The sequence below is a fragment of the Cyclopterus lumpus genome, chromosome 11, assembly GCF_009769545.1.
Source record: "Cyclopterus lumpus isolate fCycLum1 chromosome 11, fCycLum1.pri, whole genome shotgun sequence".
NCBI lineage: Eukaryota > Metazoa > Chordata > Actinopteri > Perciformes > Cyclopteridae > Cyclopterus > Cyclopterus lumpus.
Genome location: NC_046976.1, coordinates 3,191,155 through 3,209,154, shown reverse-complemented (window position 1 = coordinate 3,209,154; position 18,000 = coordinate 3,191,155). Strand labels below are relative to the sequence as shown.

The following is an 18,000-nucleotide window of genomic DNA, read 5'->3' as shown; positions in this document are numbered from 1 at the left end:
CCTGCACGTCCATTAATCTGACCGGTAGGGACATCGACGTCAGCCGATTGGCTGCTTCCAGAGTCAGTCAGTGACGTTCGTACATTGATTGGCTGGAGTTACCGTCACTCGCCAAATATATCGCAGCCTCGTCTTCACGGGGTTTCTGGAAAGAATACAGAAAGAAAATATGGCTCCCATCTAGCTATAACTGCAGTCCTCCTTGCTTCTTTGGGACATTAATGTAAAGGTAAACGCGGTTAAAATATATATTTACTGGAAGGACATGTATTTAAGTCAAAAGCAGTTGGCAAAGTGTTGTCAAACCACTGCTAGCTTACTTACCACTTGCTAGTTAGTGTTAGCATGCTAGAAAAGCATGTGTACACTAGAAAGTAAACAACAGTCAGATACAACTTTATCTTAAGACAACTGGTTTAATAGAAAGACAATTAGACATATTACAGCCAACACAGCCAGGAATTTTATTTCCTTTGTTCATAGTTGCACTAATATCTATTTATGCCCACATGAAGTTTCTTAAGTACACACAGCAGATAGGGAATATTATTTTATTTGACATGTCTTTCCTGACAATAGAGAGGTACATTTTACTTAATTTCTGTTCTTACAAATCTTCTGTAAGCCTCTGTAATGGTAATAAGGAGAACAATGTAATCTGGACATTCTATTGATGATAAACAGGCAAAATAAGAGTTTTATACGTGAGAGGGTTGGCAGCACAAAAAAGACACTTCAGGAAATAAATGTAGTGAGCTTTTGCTGCCTCAGTGATGTACTTTCATCTTATTTTGTCGTTGTATTACTCAAACCTTTCTATTCATCACAAACCTAATAGTTATTTTTCTCACAGTGTTTTATATATGCAAACAAACCTCCAAACAGCTCCAAGGTGTCTTTGTTGGCTAATTATCATATTAAAGCAGTGTGGTACATGTAGATCAGCAAGTACATTCAGCAAAAACGGAACATTTTCGGCTATATATTTCCAAAGAGTTTGAACATGGAGTGCTCAGCAGATCTCATACCACCCAAACTAATTCAGTATCTTGTGGAAATGTTCTAGCTGTCATGGAGAAGCAGAGGAGGCAACTGACTCCAGAGCAAGATGCCCTGGAGCACATACTTGCTTGTAGAGACAAACACTTTCTGAAGGAAAGATTTATAGACTCCTTTAAAGGTAAGTACATTTCTGATGGCAGACAATGAAGGGATATCTGGCATTACTTGACAGGTCAGGCCCTTTTTCTGATATGAAGATGTGAACGATTAAAAAACCCATTAACTGCTTTGTAAGAGGGAGAGTTTGGAGTGAAACAGTCTTCCAGTGACAATTTACAAAGCGAAACATTAGTGTTTATTGATAGTTGAAGTTATTTAATGTTTTTATAGATTTACTCGGAATGAGACATGCAGTGGTATTCATAGACTATGGTCCAATTAAATGTATATGACCATATACACATTTTTATTTGTTAATAGGTATAATACTGTCCTTTAAGCCATTCTAGGAAAATGTACAATAACAAGAGGTAAACAAGGAAGTATTTTGTATTGTTTATTTTGAGGGCCAAGAGGATATTGGTCTCCCAATATATTTTTTATTGGGATTTGTTTGTTGAGTAAAACAAGGACCATGGTACATGGCAGCGGGAGAGTGTAATGCAATCTAGTATATTTATGTATATGTGGGCTTTTACCTTGCTGTGTAGCTGTATATGTAAATATGTATTGTTTTTGTTAATGTAGCTTATGTGATTATTTGGAACCTTTTTGTATTGCTATCTTTGGCTTCTGGAAAGAGGACCACAATGGAAGTTATCCGTAAACTTTATTGTGTTATCCGGTAATTTTTCAATATATGTAGAAATAAATCAAATTAGTGCAATAATTATGCAAATTAGTCATTACACTGGAATAATATATTCATGTTATTTTTTGTTTTTCTAGGGAGAGGATTGTTCACCCACAAGGCCATTGAACCATCCACATTTGTTGTTGAATATCGGGGGAATGTCTTTTTTCATAAAGACACAATGCCTACAACGGAATGTAGTTATACTCTTAACAAGTATTTGTTTGAGTTTTCATGGGAAGGAGCACAGTGGTGGTAAGTTTAGTCAGGTTCTCTGCACTTCACCAAGTTGTTTTCTTAAAAAACATTGTGTTAATAAACTGTAGTCATTTTAAGAGAGCTTTTATGTCGTCAATTGTGTTTTGTTTGCAGTGTTGATGCCTCAAAGGAGGACAGGGCCCTTGGACGACTCGTGAATGACAATCACATAAGTCCCAACTGTGAAATGAAGACAATGGTCTATAAGGGAAAACCACACTTGTGCCTGTTTGCAGTGACAGAAATATTTCCTGGCGAGGAGATTACTTACAACTACGGGGACGCAGCTTACCCGTGGCGCTCAAGGGTAAGTTGTCGTGAGAAGAAGGAGCCTTGCTTTTGATTTTGGTATTTGAATTAGTCACTTGCCTATTTTATAATATATCAAATATAATAAACTGGAAACTGAGTGTATATGAAATGTGTTCGATGTAAGGTTTGACATTAGACAGTTACCAGGTCTACCGCTCTGTATTTTAAAGTCAGTCGTAAAATCAAGACTGGCTGTAGCTATACTGGCAACTCATTGCCACTCGTCACTGCAGGGGAACTATTATAACTTAATCATCCTTCCACATGAAAATAAAATGGTATTTGATGCAAATAGTGTGCATCTTAAAACATTAATTTCTAGAATGACACAAATGAAATGCATCAGGATGAAATAACATTTAATTATTAAAAAACAGAATTTTTAAAATAGGAAAGATCGGATGATCGACAATTCCACGTTTTTATTATATTTAGTTCTATATTAATTCATGTGATAAATAAATGTAGTTATTTTTTATTTGATGTTGAACTGTTACCGCCAACAGAGTACATTTTAATCGAGGCAATATAATATAATAATTCTTAAACTCACTCAGATTTGCAGTTTGCTATGCAGAATGATCCAAGCGTCACATTTTCATAACTTTTTTTGTTTCATTTGACTTACAGACGTCCTTTGATGGAACCAGTACTTCATACTCAGACTTTTATGCTACTGCATCAACACCAAGGACTGTAAGGGTATGTAAAAGACCATTTACACTGACTGTCGAGCCACTGCAGCAAATGAGACTGTACTGCTGTATTAGCAACATATACACACTCCATACATTTGGCACAAACAACCACTTGGACTCAAGGATGTGCTGATTAGATCTTGGAGGTCAAAGGTCACTGTGACCTGACGACACCTTTTTTGAATTCATATGCTAGTTATGACAAATGTCAAGTGTTGAGATTTTGGACTGACATCAGTGATAATTCTAGTTCTGTGTGTATAAAGTTATGTACTGTATGTTTTAAAAAAAAAATTTCGGTACTGTATTTTCAGTGTGAGTACTCGTCACCTTCCAGCTTTAAAAATTCCTGCGCTGATGATGACGACAAGGAAGTACCTGACAGTGGAGCAAGTCATGGCAATTACGGTTTAATCAATATCAACAGTCAAATGGACTTCAGGGACAATTCACCTTTGGCAGATTTCTGCTCTTCTAAAGAGATGACGGAGACCTTTATGCAGCAACCAGACGATGCCTCACACACCCAGCGGGAAGACAAGGCTGCTTCAGGAACTGATGAAGAATACAGACCCAGCAAGGCCACACGAAAACCCAAAGGCACTTCTAGCTCTAAAAATTATTGTTACATTTGCGGGAAAAGTTTTTCTAAAGTTATTCGTCATCTTTTAAGGCATTCTGAGGAAGCGCCTGAAATCGCAGAAGCCTTGGCATTACCCAAAGCCTCCAAGGAACGAAAAAGGTTAATTAACGAATTTCGTAACAGGGGAAATTACCAACATAATCTAGAGGTGTTGAAGAACAACAGCGGAGACTTAAAAGTGAAGAGGCGACCAAAAGTCATGGCGATCAGTGCTAAATCATATGTGCACTGTCTATATTGTAAAGGCATGTTTAGACGTCAGGAGATGTGGAGGCATGTGTCCAGATGTCCTTCTAAGAAAACGTCAAACACTGCAACGGGCAAAAAGACAAGAGTCTTAAGCGAGATTGCTCTTGCAGAGTCACCATTTTGTGAAAGACTTCCGCCCGCCGTGTGGAAGATGCTCTTAAGTATGAAACCAGATGCGATATCATCTGCGGTCCAAAATGATTTCCTTCTAATGCAGCTGTGCTTGTACCTATGCAATAAGTATGAAAATCATCCGAGCAAACAAGAGTACATCAGACAGCAGCTGCGAGAAATGGGAAGGCTTCTGTTAGCACTGCACAAAAAGTCAATATTTAGCATCAAAGATGCTATCAGATCCAACAACTTCTACAAGATAGTTGAGGCAGTCAAAGATGTCACCGGTTTCAATGAAAAGATGCAGAGCTACTGCAAGCCCAGTTTGGCTTTGAAGTTGGGACATTCACTGAAGAAAATGTGCGGAATCGTCCTCACCGGAGTCGACGTCAGTGACGAGATGATGAGGGACACAAAGACGTTCATGAAACTTTGTGACAGAGAATGGTCACAGCTCGTCTCCCTCTCAGGACGAAAATTAAGCAACCCGTCCACCATACCGTTCACGCGTGATATTCAGGCGTTCTACAGCTACCTGGAAACAACATCCGCTTCTGCCATCAAAGGCCTGGAGAAGCATGAAAACCCGGAGGTCTACAATGCACTTTGCAGAGTGACTCTTGCACAAGTGTCGGTCCTAAGCAAATGTGCATCGGAGGTCTCCAAAATGACACTAAAGACATTCCAGCAGAGAGAAGACTCCACCCAAGTGTTGTCCAAGCACTTCATCAGGATAAATATTCAGAGCCGGTCCGGCCAAAACGTTGCTGTCCTGCTGACCTCTGAACTTGTCGGCGGAATTACTCTGCTCATGAGCAAGAGAGAAGCATGTGGCGTACACAAAGACAACCCTTTCTTGTTCGCAAAGCCCAACTCGTCGCCCACGAGCCTCTTCCACGGAGTAAAATGCATCAGGGCTTTTTCTAGTCTGTGTCACGCAAAGAACCCAGAGCATTTCAGGCCAATGCATCTCCACAAGCACATCGCAAGAGTCTTCCAGATTCTCAACCTGGAGAACGACGAGCTCGATCACCTTGCTAAACTGTTGGGCCATGACATTCGGGCTGACAGGGACTATTATCGGCTGCCAGAGGCAGCTGTCGAACTTGCCAAAATATCGAAACTTCTCCTGGCAATGGAAAAGGGCTCTCTTGAAAAATTCAAAGGAAACTCTCTGGAGGAAATGGAGATTGAGGGTACGTGGCTAGTGTAATACATGTGTCCAACCAGACAGTTCTTGTTAAAAAGAGAACATTTCTTCTTAGACTACAAATGAACACACACGTTATCTTTCTTTTCATTTAAGATGAATTGGAGCCAGATGTGGAGCAGGGCAACCCTGAAAACTGTAATGCTGAGGAGGACAATGAAGAATCAGATCTTTTACTTCAGCAGAGTGGTATGTTATCTGTAATATTTTTATTTAGAAAACATTCCTTTGCAGAGGCTGATATTTATTACTGGAATGAAATGACATTAATTAAAGAAACAGGATGAGATAATACAAATGCATTCGAATAAATGGCAGTTAGGAAGTTAGGAACCATACTTACTGACTAAACTAAACTGGTTGGTTCAACACAACTTGAACAAAGTCCTCAGTTTTACAAAATAAAAACAGGATGTGTGTCTAATACCAATGTTAGCCTTGTTAATGCTTTAAATTTGGATAACTGTTCCAGATGCTGTGGAACAACACGGCTTGCAACTGACTCCTGAGCAGGATGCCGTGGAGCACATAAAGGCTCGCCGAGACAAACCCTTCCTGGAGAAAAGGTTGATGGACCCCTTTAAAGGTCTGTCTCTTTAATTCTGTTACTTAACGAAACAGGTAGTCTCAGGGATTTTACATGGACATTAATTATCCGCTCGGATACAAGTGGCTGAAATGAGCTTCCTCCGTAGGGTGGCCGGGCTCAGCCTTAGAGATAGGGTAAGGAGCTCGGATATCAGGGGGGAGCTTGGAGTCGAGTCGCTGCTCCTTCGTGTCGAAAGGAGTCAGCTGAGGTGGTTCGGGCATCTAGTCAGGATGCCTCCTGGACGCCTCCCATTAGAGGTTTTCCGGGCACGTCCAACTGGTAGGAGGCCCCGGGGAAGACCGAGGACACGCTGGAGGGATTATATCTCCCGGCTGGCCTTGGAACGCCTCGGGATCCCCCAGAATGAGCTGGAAAGTGTTGCGGGTGAGAGGGAGGCCTGGGTCGGCCTACTGAACCTGCTGCCACCGCGACCCGACCCCGGATAAGCGGGTGATAATGGATGGATGGATGGATTAATTATCCGTGAACACCATATCCTGTTTTCAGAAACCAGGAGAAGTCCTTCTCCCGTTAACCTGAATATGCTAGCTGGAATCCTGCAATGGCATTTATTTTTGCAAACATCACAGCGCCTGCGCAGTAATGAGTAACCCGGGTTACTCGTACTTGTGTAAAAACGGGGATTTGAACAACCCAATTTCTCTGTGCTCATTTAAACATCATGTAGTCCACAATTAATGATCATAACCAGGATAACCCACATACAGGGGTTATTTATGTAAATGTAAACACAGCCTGAGAGACATGTGCACGAGATCAAGAGCTATCAATGGTTGCTCAATAATTGGATTGTATTTTTATTCTTGCTCTTATAGGGAGAGGTGTGTTTACCAATGAATCCATTGAAGCGTCCACCTTTGTTGTTGAGTATCAAGGGAACATCTACTCTCTCAAAGAAACCAGGAGAAAAAAGTATTGCGACACTCTGAACAACTATTTGTTTGACTTCTTGTGGAATGGAACAAGCTGGCGGTGAGTTTGCCTCTTCTTTTTGTATTGATAGTAGCATCAATTAGACATTTAAGATGTTAAGACATTTAAGTGCACTTATTCAGACAATTGACATTGCATGTGCAGATTTTTAGATGACGCTGGAGGGGAATTGTTTTTAAATGACCGATATTGACTTTTGTTCGTGGGAAAACTTTACAGTAAGATTGATGTCACCAAGTCAAAATGTTCACCACCCTATAACATTGTACAATGAGTACAGCAGGTGTGTGTTGCCATGCCTCGACTGAATTGCTAAATATCGAACAATCTGTCACCACCATCAACCTCAGTGTGATTTTTGTCTGCAGCATTGATGCTGCGAACGATGACGAGACCCTTGGACGACTTGTAAATGATAATCACATAAGTCCCAACTGTGAGATGAAGAAAGTTGTCTATGAGGGGAAACCACACTTGTGCCTTTTTGCTTCGACAGAAATATCTCCAGGCGAGGAGATCACTTACAACTACGGGGACTCCGCTTATCCGTGGCGCTCAGGGGTAAGTAAGAAAAAATACAGTATATCTATATTCTGTGCCCTGTTTTTGACAAAAGGGTATTTGTCGAATATGTCATGAATTATTCAAGTATTCAACTATTGCAGACATGTCTACAAATGTTTTTACTTTTCTGCCCTCCTCTGTTTATGAAAAAATATTATAAAATGATCTCAATGTTATGATGTCCAGGACAACATAAAGCCCTCAAGCCTTAACTTGCAGAAAACATAAACTTGGATGTAAATGTTTTATGCCTCTGTCAGCTTGAATGACCAGTATGAATATTCTGCTTACCCATACCCATCATTGCCTGCCGTTATGAATCCAAATGTATTCAGGGTCATATTTCCTCACCACACGCTTTGTGGCTAAACATTGTTTTTGTGAATTCTTGAGAAAATTGCTAGCTTATTTAAAAAAGTAGTCTTAATTCAATCTATTCATTTGGCAGTATCTTCACAACTCACTAGATGGCGATCTCAAGCTTCAGAATAGCTGCAATACAGCACATCATTAATGATGCTAGAAAAAATATAAAGTATTGTCAACAAAAACTGAGCATGTGCTTTGCCAGAGTAGGATATACCATAGAACTCTATTAGAGTGTATAGGTGTACCTAATAAACTGTTACGGTGATGAAAATAATGTTTCTCATCAGTGCAGGGTGCAGTAATGAACTTGCAGTACATTTAAAAACATCTTGTTGAGTTTTTCTGATGGCTCCATAACCTTTTCAGGAACCCAGTGAGGAACTGAATGCATCACAAGGAGACCTAAATGCCGCTGCATTTTTACCGGAGCATGAACGTGTAAGTGTTTTATTGTGTTTACCTTGGTGGTGTTAGAGGGTTAGGCATGACTGTTCTGTAAGAACTCTGTACCCTTTATGACGTCACTGCTGTCTCCATTGTAGCTGCAGCAAATCATTTCTTTCCATTTTTCTTTCGCAATTAAGATTTTCTTAAAAACAAAAGTGCACTTATTTTTTGATCTGCCAATCCCAACGTAATGTTTGTTTTTGGGTGCTCGTGTTTTCGACTGCAAGTTTCCAATGCTGGTGAAGATTGTTATCATGCTTTTGGGGATTGTTTTCCTCGATGCCGATATTAACTAACTTATCAGAACTCGGATGTTAATGTCTAGAATCTGGGCACTTAGAGATGTTTCTGGCGGCGTGGCATGTCTGCAAGTTTAGAAACTGCTGCAGTATGGCCTACCTGGGAAGTTTACTAATTAAGCATTGGCTTGTGTTTGATTTTTTCATAATTGCAGGATGATGATGAAGACTACGTACCTTCTGGAAGTGGCAACGACGAGCTGGGGCTTGAGCAACAGCCCAACGACGCCTCATGCATCCAGCAGGATTACGAGTCTGACTACACTCCTGATGACTCTACCTCTGATGAAGAGGTTAAAGACCCCTACCTCACCAACAAAAACTACTGTTACGTTTGCGGGGTAGCTCAGACAAAAATTTCCCGTCACCTATTCACCCATAGAATGGAAGAGCCCGATATCGCTAGGGTATTGAAGCTACGCAAGAACTCTAAAGAGCGAAAAGGGCAGCTGGAGATGTTACGAAGCAGGGGAAATAACCTGCACAATCAAGAGGTTTTGCAGACTCGCTGCGGAGAGCTGAAAGTGAAAAGAAAAAACCCAAACACTCTCGCCACTGCAAAAGCATTTGCGTCTTGTCTGTATTGTAAAAACATGTTCAATCGTAAGGAAATGTGGCGACACATGAAGAGGTGTCCTACTAGGAAACTCTGCAAACCTCAATCAGTGAATACTAGAGCCTTAATTCTGGTTGCTGCTGCGGAGTCAAACCCCCAAAACCTCTCACTGAATGTGAGGACGATGTTAAACACACTGAAGAAAGATGAGATTTCATCCAAGGTCTTGAATGACTCCTTGTTACTGCGGCTGGCACATTGCATGTACCCCAGGAAAGAGAGAAAAGCAAACAAATTGGAATGGATCAAACTCAAGCTGAGGCATATGGGACGGCTCCTGTTGGCGTTAAAGGAGAAGTCGATATGTAGCTTCGAAGACGCCGTGAAACTCGAAAACTTCAGCAAAGTTGTCGAAGCCGTGAGAGAGCTTGCTGGCTTAAACGAGGAGACAAAGTCCTACAAGAGACCAAGCTTCCTAAAGACTTTGTGGAATTCGCTCAAGAAAATCGGCGAGATCAACTTTGCCAGAGCTTGGAGAGAGAACGCCGGCAGCAAGACGATAAATGATGCGGATGCATTCATGAAGTCGTGTGCGAAAGAATGGAGCTATGTCTGTCCGCCAGTATCGAAGGGCAACGCGCCAACCGTACCGTTCATACACGATGTGCAGCTTTTCCATCAGTGCATGGAGAAGACCGCAGCTTCGGCAGTAGAAAGTCTGACGCTGTACGAAAGCCCTCCGGTCTACAGTGCGCTTCTCAGGGTGACCGTTGCGCAGGTGTCTGTCTTGAACAAAAACTTGGCCCAAGTTTCACGCACAACGCTCGAGTCGTTCAAAGAGGCCGAGCTTGAGGAGGACACTGCCGTCAGCCGGTCGCAGTTCGAGCAAATCCTTTCCAAGCCCACAGTGAGGGTCAACCTCGTGAGCAACAGGGGCAAAAAGGTTTCCGTTACGTTGACCCCTGAGCTGCTCGCTGCCATAACGCTGCTTGTGAACAAGAGAGGAGCATGCGGCGTGCATGAAAACAACCCCTTCTTATTCGGGATCCCGGAGGCGCCGTGCACAAGCTTCTACCAAGGACAGCGGTGCACCCTCACGTACGCGACTCGCTGCGGTGCGAAGAACAAGGCGACCCTGCGCTCTGTGTATTTCCACAAGCACATTGCAAGACTTTTCCAGATTCTCGGCCTCACGGGCGACGAGCTCGATCAGCTGGCCAAGCTTTTGGGGCGGGACATTCCGACCGACAGGGAGTATTATCGGACTCCAGAGGCGGCTGGCGACATTGCGAAAATCTCAGAGCTGCTGTCAGCGCTGGAGGATGGATCTCTCGAAAGGTTCGAAGGGAAATCTCTTGAGGAAATTGAGATTCCAGGTGAGTGTTCAGTTAAAGGTGTGGAATTCTCTTACTTTATTTTTTAAACAAAAAAGTTTGCATTGAGAGTTACTCGGAAAATGCAACAAACATTTTGACTGCTTATTCTTCCACAAAACGGTTGCGGCGCTTTCTTTTCTTTTTCTTTTACATATCGGAACTTGCGTTGTTTACATCCATGTTTGCCAGCGGCCTTCTTCTTCTTCTTCTCTGCCTCTTTTTGGCACATTTCTGTGTTTCTTTGGCAGAGAATGTCAATGTACAACTAAAATGGTCTAACCTGAACATGTAAGTTTTAGTAGACAAAAGGCCAATGAATTGATCTATCTAAACTGAATTATTCAATTTGCATAAAATTAATTATACAGGTTGTTGTGTTGCTGTCTAAGTTGATTGAAACCACATCACTGTGTCCTATGGGTGCCGTAAATGTTTTCATATCTTGCTTTCCTTTGAAGATGAATTGGAGCCGGATGTTGAGCAGGACACCCCTGTGAAATGTGATGCCGAGGAGGACAATGAAGAATCCGAAAGCTCTCTGATGAGCAGTATGTACTCTCCTACTACTCAATGACCTGTGTTGTAGTAGTCTTGCAGAGACGTTTTACATGCAGACATGTTCAGTGGCATTGAAGCTGGTAATAAGCATTACTACATTTTCCTCCACTGGCACAAGATTATCCTCCGTGACCATCTGAGAGTTTAAAAAACATATCTAAACAAGGTGTTCTGATGCTTTTTTACTTTCAAAAAAGGGATTTTGAAACCGATACAGAAGTGTGAACAATGGATTTGGTTTTATTCACCCTTAAAATCCATGTAATTCCATTAACAACAGGAATGAGAGATTCACCATTAAAGAAGCACCACCGACATTTGTTTTTGAACAATGTTTTGGAGTGTATTTTCCTTAGATGTACAATTATTATGCAACATACAAGGAATACTGTTCTCTCTATGACACTAATGCTATGTTCACGCTGCAAGCAACAAAAGGGCCAAGTGCGGCCAGTTATTGGTTGAAGAGAACACAGCATACAGCAGAGTAACATAATGTATTCATCTTATTTAATAAATGCTTTACTCAACAACAACAAAACTCCATGTCAAGGCCATGACATATAGATCATTTAACGAAGATACTTTTGTCTGGAGCACTTATAATTTTAGCCGTGTTAAACTTACTGAGAGGCAAATTCATCTGCCACCTGGTGAACATTGAAAAAATATGATTATGGATTTAAAAGAACCACAATAGAACCAAATGGACAGGTAAATGTTTGACTTCTCTGGCTGAAATGCAGTGATAAGAAATAAATGACAGCTTTGATTCTCTTCTCACATGGCTCTACCTGTTTCTCCTCGAGGTTCTCCCGTCACAAAAGGCTCCTTTTCGGTTACCAAAAGAAACCCTCGAGCGTCTTTCTCTGAGAAATGTCGCCGAGGCCGGAGAAAGAGGCAAGAGAGTGAGGCATCTGGGCTGGATGAGGATGAGAAAAATGAAGAGCCGACCTCCGAGAAGGACGACGGGTCGGAGGAAACGCCTTCGAACCGTGCCGTCAACACACCTGAGGGAGCGGTGACTCGTGGCAACGAAGACGAGACAAACATTTCCTTCAGTGATGACGATGAAGACATGAATGTGGACTTTGACATGGACACAGATGAGGATGTCAGAAATGAGGGAAATGAAGAAGATGGTGACCCAAGCGGTTCAGCAGCAACGCCTCTGACACCGGATGTGACGGAGCAGGACAACAAGCGCCCCAGTGTTGCAGACCTCGAAGAGACCATGGACATCGACACAGCGAACAGTGTGGACAAAGAAGATCAAAAGAAAGGAGGTGAGTTCCTCTGATTGCTCAAATATAGGTTAAATAAATCTGGTGGTTCCAGAGGAAGGTCGGATCATTAAAGTCATCTGGGAAACACGAAAGTCAGCAGAATTGTGTGCCAATCCATCTAGATTATGTCAAAAATAAGTTTACATTTTGACCAATTAGTGGTGCTACAGGAAAACGTCTGGGTCTTGATAATATAAATGCTTATATATTGTTATAATGTTATGCTTTTGTCAGGCTACTCCAGTTCAGAATAACAAATAGAAGATGAGATTTGTGTCTGGGAATGTCTGCTTCTCGAGAATAGATAGCGCCTTCTCACAACACACCCATATGTCATCGAATAGTCTAACCAAGACGTGGACTGGCCTTGCAGAGCTCAGTTCTGTGAAGAGAGAGGAGGAGATGGAATTATCCCCCTCCTTGATAGTTCAGCACCAATTAGAAGTTGGGATGATGCATACAAACCTGTGACGAAATCTGTCCGGGTTTTTTTTTTCAGGCCAGGTTTTCCGGTTCTAGGGCAGAGTTGTTGTGACTCCCCTGGCATCTCAGCCCTTATGCTTTGCTTGTGATCAGAGAAATAAATCTACCAGAACGAGAGAAGTTGTTGGCTGAATTCTTCCAAAGGCTCTTCTTCCCATGCAGACAATTCTGAACGACGCTAACAGTCTTACGGAGGTCTTTAGAATTCATCCTCATGGGGTCTTGAACGTCTGAAGCCAATTTCACAGCAATCCATCAGAGAGTCATTGAGAGATGATGAGAAAAAGTCTGGTTCTTCCTCTGGGGATCATGAATGCCTGTATAGAACTGCATTACAATCCATCCAACAGTATAGCATTTGACCTGCATAACAAAAATGTGTTTATACACCCATATTTAATTATTTCTAGAAAAGAACAAATTATCAGCTGCAGTGACTGGAATGAAAGAAGTGAAGATATTAATCCCCAAACTGGACATTGTGAGTATCCCATTTTCCATCAAATTCCCAAACCAGTAAAAAAATAAAACTGGAACTTTTTAAAAAATATTCACATTTTTGGCAACCATAACCCTCTCATGCGTCATAATGGCTGATGAGACAATGCTCATTTCTATTTTTCTATTTTTCATTTATAAAAAAGACCAGAAATTTAAAATGCGAAACAACCGTCACATTTATTTCCTAAGTGTCAATGTTGTCGTTGTTTTTTTTTTTCACCCAGGAAAAGTTTAAGGCTCCGGTCCACGATTCCCAGTTATCGTCTGAGTGTAACTCCGTCAGGTCGCCGGGGAAAGATCCGTCCATCCAAGACGACAGCAGCCAGCGTCGAATATCCTCAAGAGTCACAAAAGTCAAAGACAAGCCAAGCGACGCAAAGGTGAGGGAACACAAAGAAGGTGCTGTTCATCAAGTGAACACTGCGTTCATACAAGTATTAAGTCACGTTGTATGGATGACAAAATGTAAAAGGATTAAACAGTCTGAGGTCATGCCATCTGAAATTTGAAAGGATTATCAAACATTCTTTGAACGAGCATTTTATATAAATATAAAGTTGTAGTTACCTTTTTAAGATTTATTTAAAATTTTTCTGAGTGATAAACATATATTGGATTGTTTTTATTCTCAGTTATGTAGCCTTCTTATGTGCAATTTTCAATCTAAAACGGAAGAAATCGGGGGGGAAACAGGCAATTGCTTGACTGTGCGTGTGTGCGTGCGAACCTTACCCGACCAACAAAGATGAATCAAGTAATGCATGTTTTCTATCTTCAGGTGATGCAGATGAACTGCTCCCACTGCAAGAAGAGCATGACGAAGGGCCAAACGGCTTTCCAGAAGAAGGGATTTACGGACATCTTCTGCTCCAAAAACTGTCTTTTCGAAATGTTCCCCATCAACAAACCAGTCGCCAAGACGTGCCATCACTGTCTCAAGTGAGCCTGTGGAAAACATATCTTTATTTTTGAAGTAGTCAGCAAGTAATTAGGAAAACCATGAAGGCAATCCAGGCACAAATAAATCTTCAAAAGCTTTTTATTATAGTGGCAGAATCACTAAAAGAGCCGCCATGTTTACACCTTGGTAGATCTTCATCAGGGCATTAACAAAGAAGCCAATCGGTTGTGGCCAATGGGATACAGTGACATGGCATAATGACGTAAAAAATAAATGGAAGATAAGAACCCAGAGATCTTTAACATGGGCTGTAAGAAAAAAGGAAGAAGCCTGTACAAAAAATGGCAGAAAACATGTGAAGTTTCTAACCTCATCATCGTTAATACACGAGGCCTTCCTGTTTATCTTGAACTTTCACCCAACGTATTTTTATCAACACTGAGCGTTATCGCTCTCTCCTTGTAAAGTCGTGTTGCGGTATCTAAAACCTTTTTGAATGTGTTCTCCTTGTGCTGTCAGGGCGATATGGCAGCCTCTGGACCTCATCATGGCTGCAGTGGACATTAAGGGGACCATGAAGGACTTCTGCAGTCCGACCTGTCTGCTGTCCTTTAAGTCCAACACTGTGTCCACCCAAACGCCACAACGGCTCTGCAGCATGTGCAACAAAGCCTGCACTGTAAGCAAAAGACAACGGATATGTTTACCAAAACCTGTTCAAGCTATAACCTACTTGACACACTCACTGCCCCTTCCTCCTCCTCCTCCTCAGATCATGTGCCAGTTGACTCTGAACGAGGCCGTCCACACATTCTGCGGCAACTCCTGCCTGGGCGACTTCCGCAGGGACTACATCGCCGTCTGCGAGCACTGCAGCTCCACTTTTTGCCACAAACCGCTGAAGCTGAAGCTGAAGCTGGGGCTCGAGGAGGCCAAGACCGTCTGCAGTCAGGAATGTCTGGACCAGTTCAAAGAGGTGCTGGAATCTAAAGATTATGGTCACTTAGGGTGTAAAGACAGAAAAACAGTACGGCTTGGTTATGGCAACACCTGCGCCGAAACATTGTATACACAGAGTACAGGTCCAAAATCATCATGTAGTGCCCAAGGACAGGGGACTTTAAAAGGTTACATAGTCTTTAATCTCTGTGCTGTGTGCTTCAGACAGAATGGACAACAGTCCAGTTAAAGGTGTAGAGATGATGGGCTCATTGGTGTAATGAACCTGAGCCTGTTGTGTAGACTGTTTGTACATTTTAATCATGTTCAGTTTATTGCTTAATTCCCCAGCAATGTACCAGAAACGTACAACTGGAAATATGTATACAAATTTAGATATAATATTAATATATAGATATTATGATAACCAGCACAGTAACAAAATGGGAATAGGGTTGAATATTCCTGACCTTTTCGGTACTGAGCGAAGCAACGAAACCACAAAATGAATTGTTCCTCAGTAAAAAGGCAAGACCAATCACATACCTAATAAATACTAGGTACGACTCTTCAAGCTCAAATTATTTGACATAGTATATCATGTTTAACAGTATTGAATACTTCTGGCACTGCATTTCATAACAGCACACTTACTGCATATTTCCTGCCACAAATCCAGCTCAAAGGGATATTTTTATTTCAGGGCAATGCTACAGAAATATCCCATGAGATGAAACGGACGTCACTATTATTCGTCTGTGGAGCCGTCTCTGCATAAACAACACTGTTCACTGTAATGGAGGAACAAGTCAACCAGTGGACAACAATTATATTTTTTGACGCAGTGGAATAAGCTATATTATATTCCTGATGATGCTACACAAGCATTGCTTTGTTAGTATGATATAAATGTATCATTGGTTTTGGCCTTTTTAATGAGTTTGTTGACAATAACAAAGATATTTCATCCTCATTACTTGAAAACTTAAAAAAATGTGCTTTCCCCCCCCCCCCCCCCCCCCCCCCCCCCCTTTCTCTCTGGATGGCTGGGTGGTCAGGAAGTCCGCTGCATTTAATCCAATCCCCACGCTTCGTCCGGTCTTATCTTCTGCACCATCCCTGACATTCTGTGTCTTTTTTCTGTTGTTGTGCAGAAAATCAAGACGCCCCACCAGTGCACCATGTGCCACACTTCTCTGCCGGTTTCGGACATGTTGGATTTCAAAAGCGGCGAGAACGTGGTGCAGCTCTTCTGCACCAAAACCTGCGTGAAGTCATACATGCTGCGGCCCGCAGGTGGACACGGTCGTCAAGGTACCGGGACAAACAGTTTGAACAAGATGGCAATTTTCCCTCTTTCCCCTGCTACTGTGTTCACTCCCCTCTGTCCTCCTCTTTTGGGGGGTCTGCTGGTATTGAAACATCATACCTGCCGCCTGCACACCATTTAACAGAGTCTTCCCACCTTTGCGAATACATAAGAGACGACACGGCCAAATGGGGCATTGAAACATTTCTTTTTTTTTCATTTACATTCATCGTGCAATCTGATAGGCCTTAAAATAGATGCTGATGTCTGACACAGCAAAGAGAAAATGTTCCCCTTGCTTGTAACACTTAAATCCCTTCTATTTGGCTTTTATCAGCAGTTTATATAAATAATAAATAAAAGGTTTTCAACACACCATGTTGTAATTTTAAGCAGATTTAAGTGTTTATTAATGCATTTAGACACCGTTGTAATTATACAAATTGTCTTCACAGCACAAGTTACAATTGTTGACAATTGCTGTACATTGATGAACACTTTATGTGCTTACAGCTGAATTAGTGGGTGTTACAAACCGTTTGTGAATACATTGCTTATAAATGCTACATATTGGAGATGTTAAAGTAGTAGTTTACCTAAATCACGTTTCTGATTTCTTCCTTCAGCAGAGAGAGAGACCACAGATGAATCGAAGAAGAAGAGAGCCACACAAACGATACAAATAGTGGCTGCTGTGAGTATTTCCTACAGTGAATGAAAACACCGAAGTCTACGAGTTATATGTGCTCCACAGGAGAGCCCCATACAGCGGACATGATGTTCTCTTCCTCATGCCTTTTTAATGGATCTTTCTTCTGGGTATTCGCTTGGACTCGTTCGTCTCCTTTGAGCCTAGCTGAGAAGCGAGACGTCCCTGTACTGTAACTGTGCGTCGTCCCCACAGGAGAAAGTGAAGAAAAGCGATGCGCCTGCCGCCGCCGAATGGGACGCCAGGCCGCAGCTCATCATAGCGGAGTCGCAGGTTGTCTGCAGCAACTGTGGGAAGGAAATAGCGAGAGGAAAGACAGTTCACCAGACGAAGAGCACCATGGAGCTTTTCTGCTCGGTCCAGTGCCTCTCGGTGAAGCATCCCAACATCACGCCAATCACCCAAAGCTGCTACAACTGCTTCCAGTAAGTCCAGGATGTTCCGTGCTTTTCCACGTCTGTATGTCACCCGTCTCCCTTTTGTGAGTTGATTGGTCGGTTTGTTTTAGTTTTCTGTGTTTGCAACCCAAGATGCATTGCATTCACATTATTTAACGAAGCTCAACGGGGATCGTGATCTGCAACTACTATCGGTTACACCTTTAGGTCATTTTTTAAGAAAAAGAAAAAACATCTCTTGTTCCAGTTTCTCATTTGTTAGAATTATCTTTTCTTTGTGTTGTGTGATCATAAACTGAACATCTTTGGGTTGGGACAACTCAAGCATTGAGATCACCTATCTGCGTGTGTTTTTGGCACAGATTTAGTAGACATTAGTGCTGCAGGTCAAGCAGAGCTAACCCCCTCAAGACTGTCCCTGAA

The 18,000-nt window shown here is 41.9% G+C and overlaps 1 protein-coding gene across 3 annotated transcripts in view; it reads left to right on the top strand.

Moving 5' to 3' along the window:
- Window positions 1–108: 108 nt before the first annotated feature.
- LOC117738995 overlaps window positions 109–18,000 on the top strand; it is a 34,138-nt gene continuing 16,246 nt past the window's right edge. The window contains exons 1-22 of one of the 3 annotated variants that reach the window (XM_034545216.1): window positions 109–229; window positions 1,067–1,180; window positions 1,951–2,110; window positions 2,228–2,420; window positions 3,056–3,127; window positions 3,438–5,325; window positions 5,436–5,528; window positions 5,812–5,925; window positions 6,765–6,921; window positions 7,251–7,443; window positions 8,182–8,253; window positions 8,717–10,493; window positions 10,952–11,041; window positions 11,861–12,337; window positions 13,231–13,301; window positions 13,546–13,701; window positions 14,100–14,260; window positions 14,742–14,901; window positions 14,995–15,198; window positions 16,316–16,475; window positions 17,097–17,164; window positions 17,375–17,604. In XM_034545216.1, coding sequence (XP_034401107.1) covers window positions 1,072–1,180; window positions 1,951–2,110; window positions 2,228–2,420; window positions 3,056–3,127; window positions 3,438–5,325; window positions 5,436–5,528; window positions 5,812–5,925; window positions 6,765–6,921; window positions 7,251–7,443; window positions 8,182–8,253; window positions 8,717–10,493; window positions 10,952–11,041; window positions 11,861–12,337; window positions 13,231–13,301; window positions 13,546–13,701; window positions 14,100–14,260; window positions 14,742–14,901; window positions 14,995–15,198; window positions 16,316–16,475; window positions 17,097–17,164; window positions 17,375–17,604 — 6,605 coding nt within the window. In that variant the 5' untranslated portion in view covers window positions 109–229; window positions 1,067–1,071. The other 2 variants (XM_034545218.1, XM_034545217.1) reach the window with 2 other exon arrangements.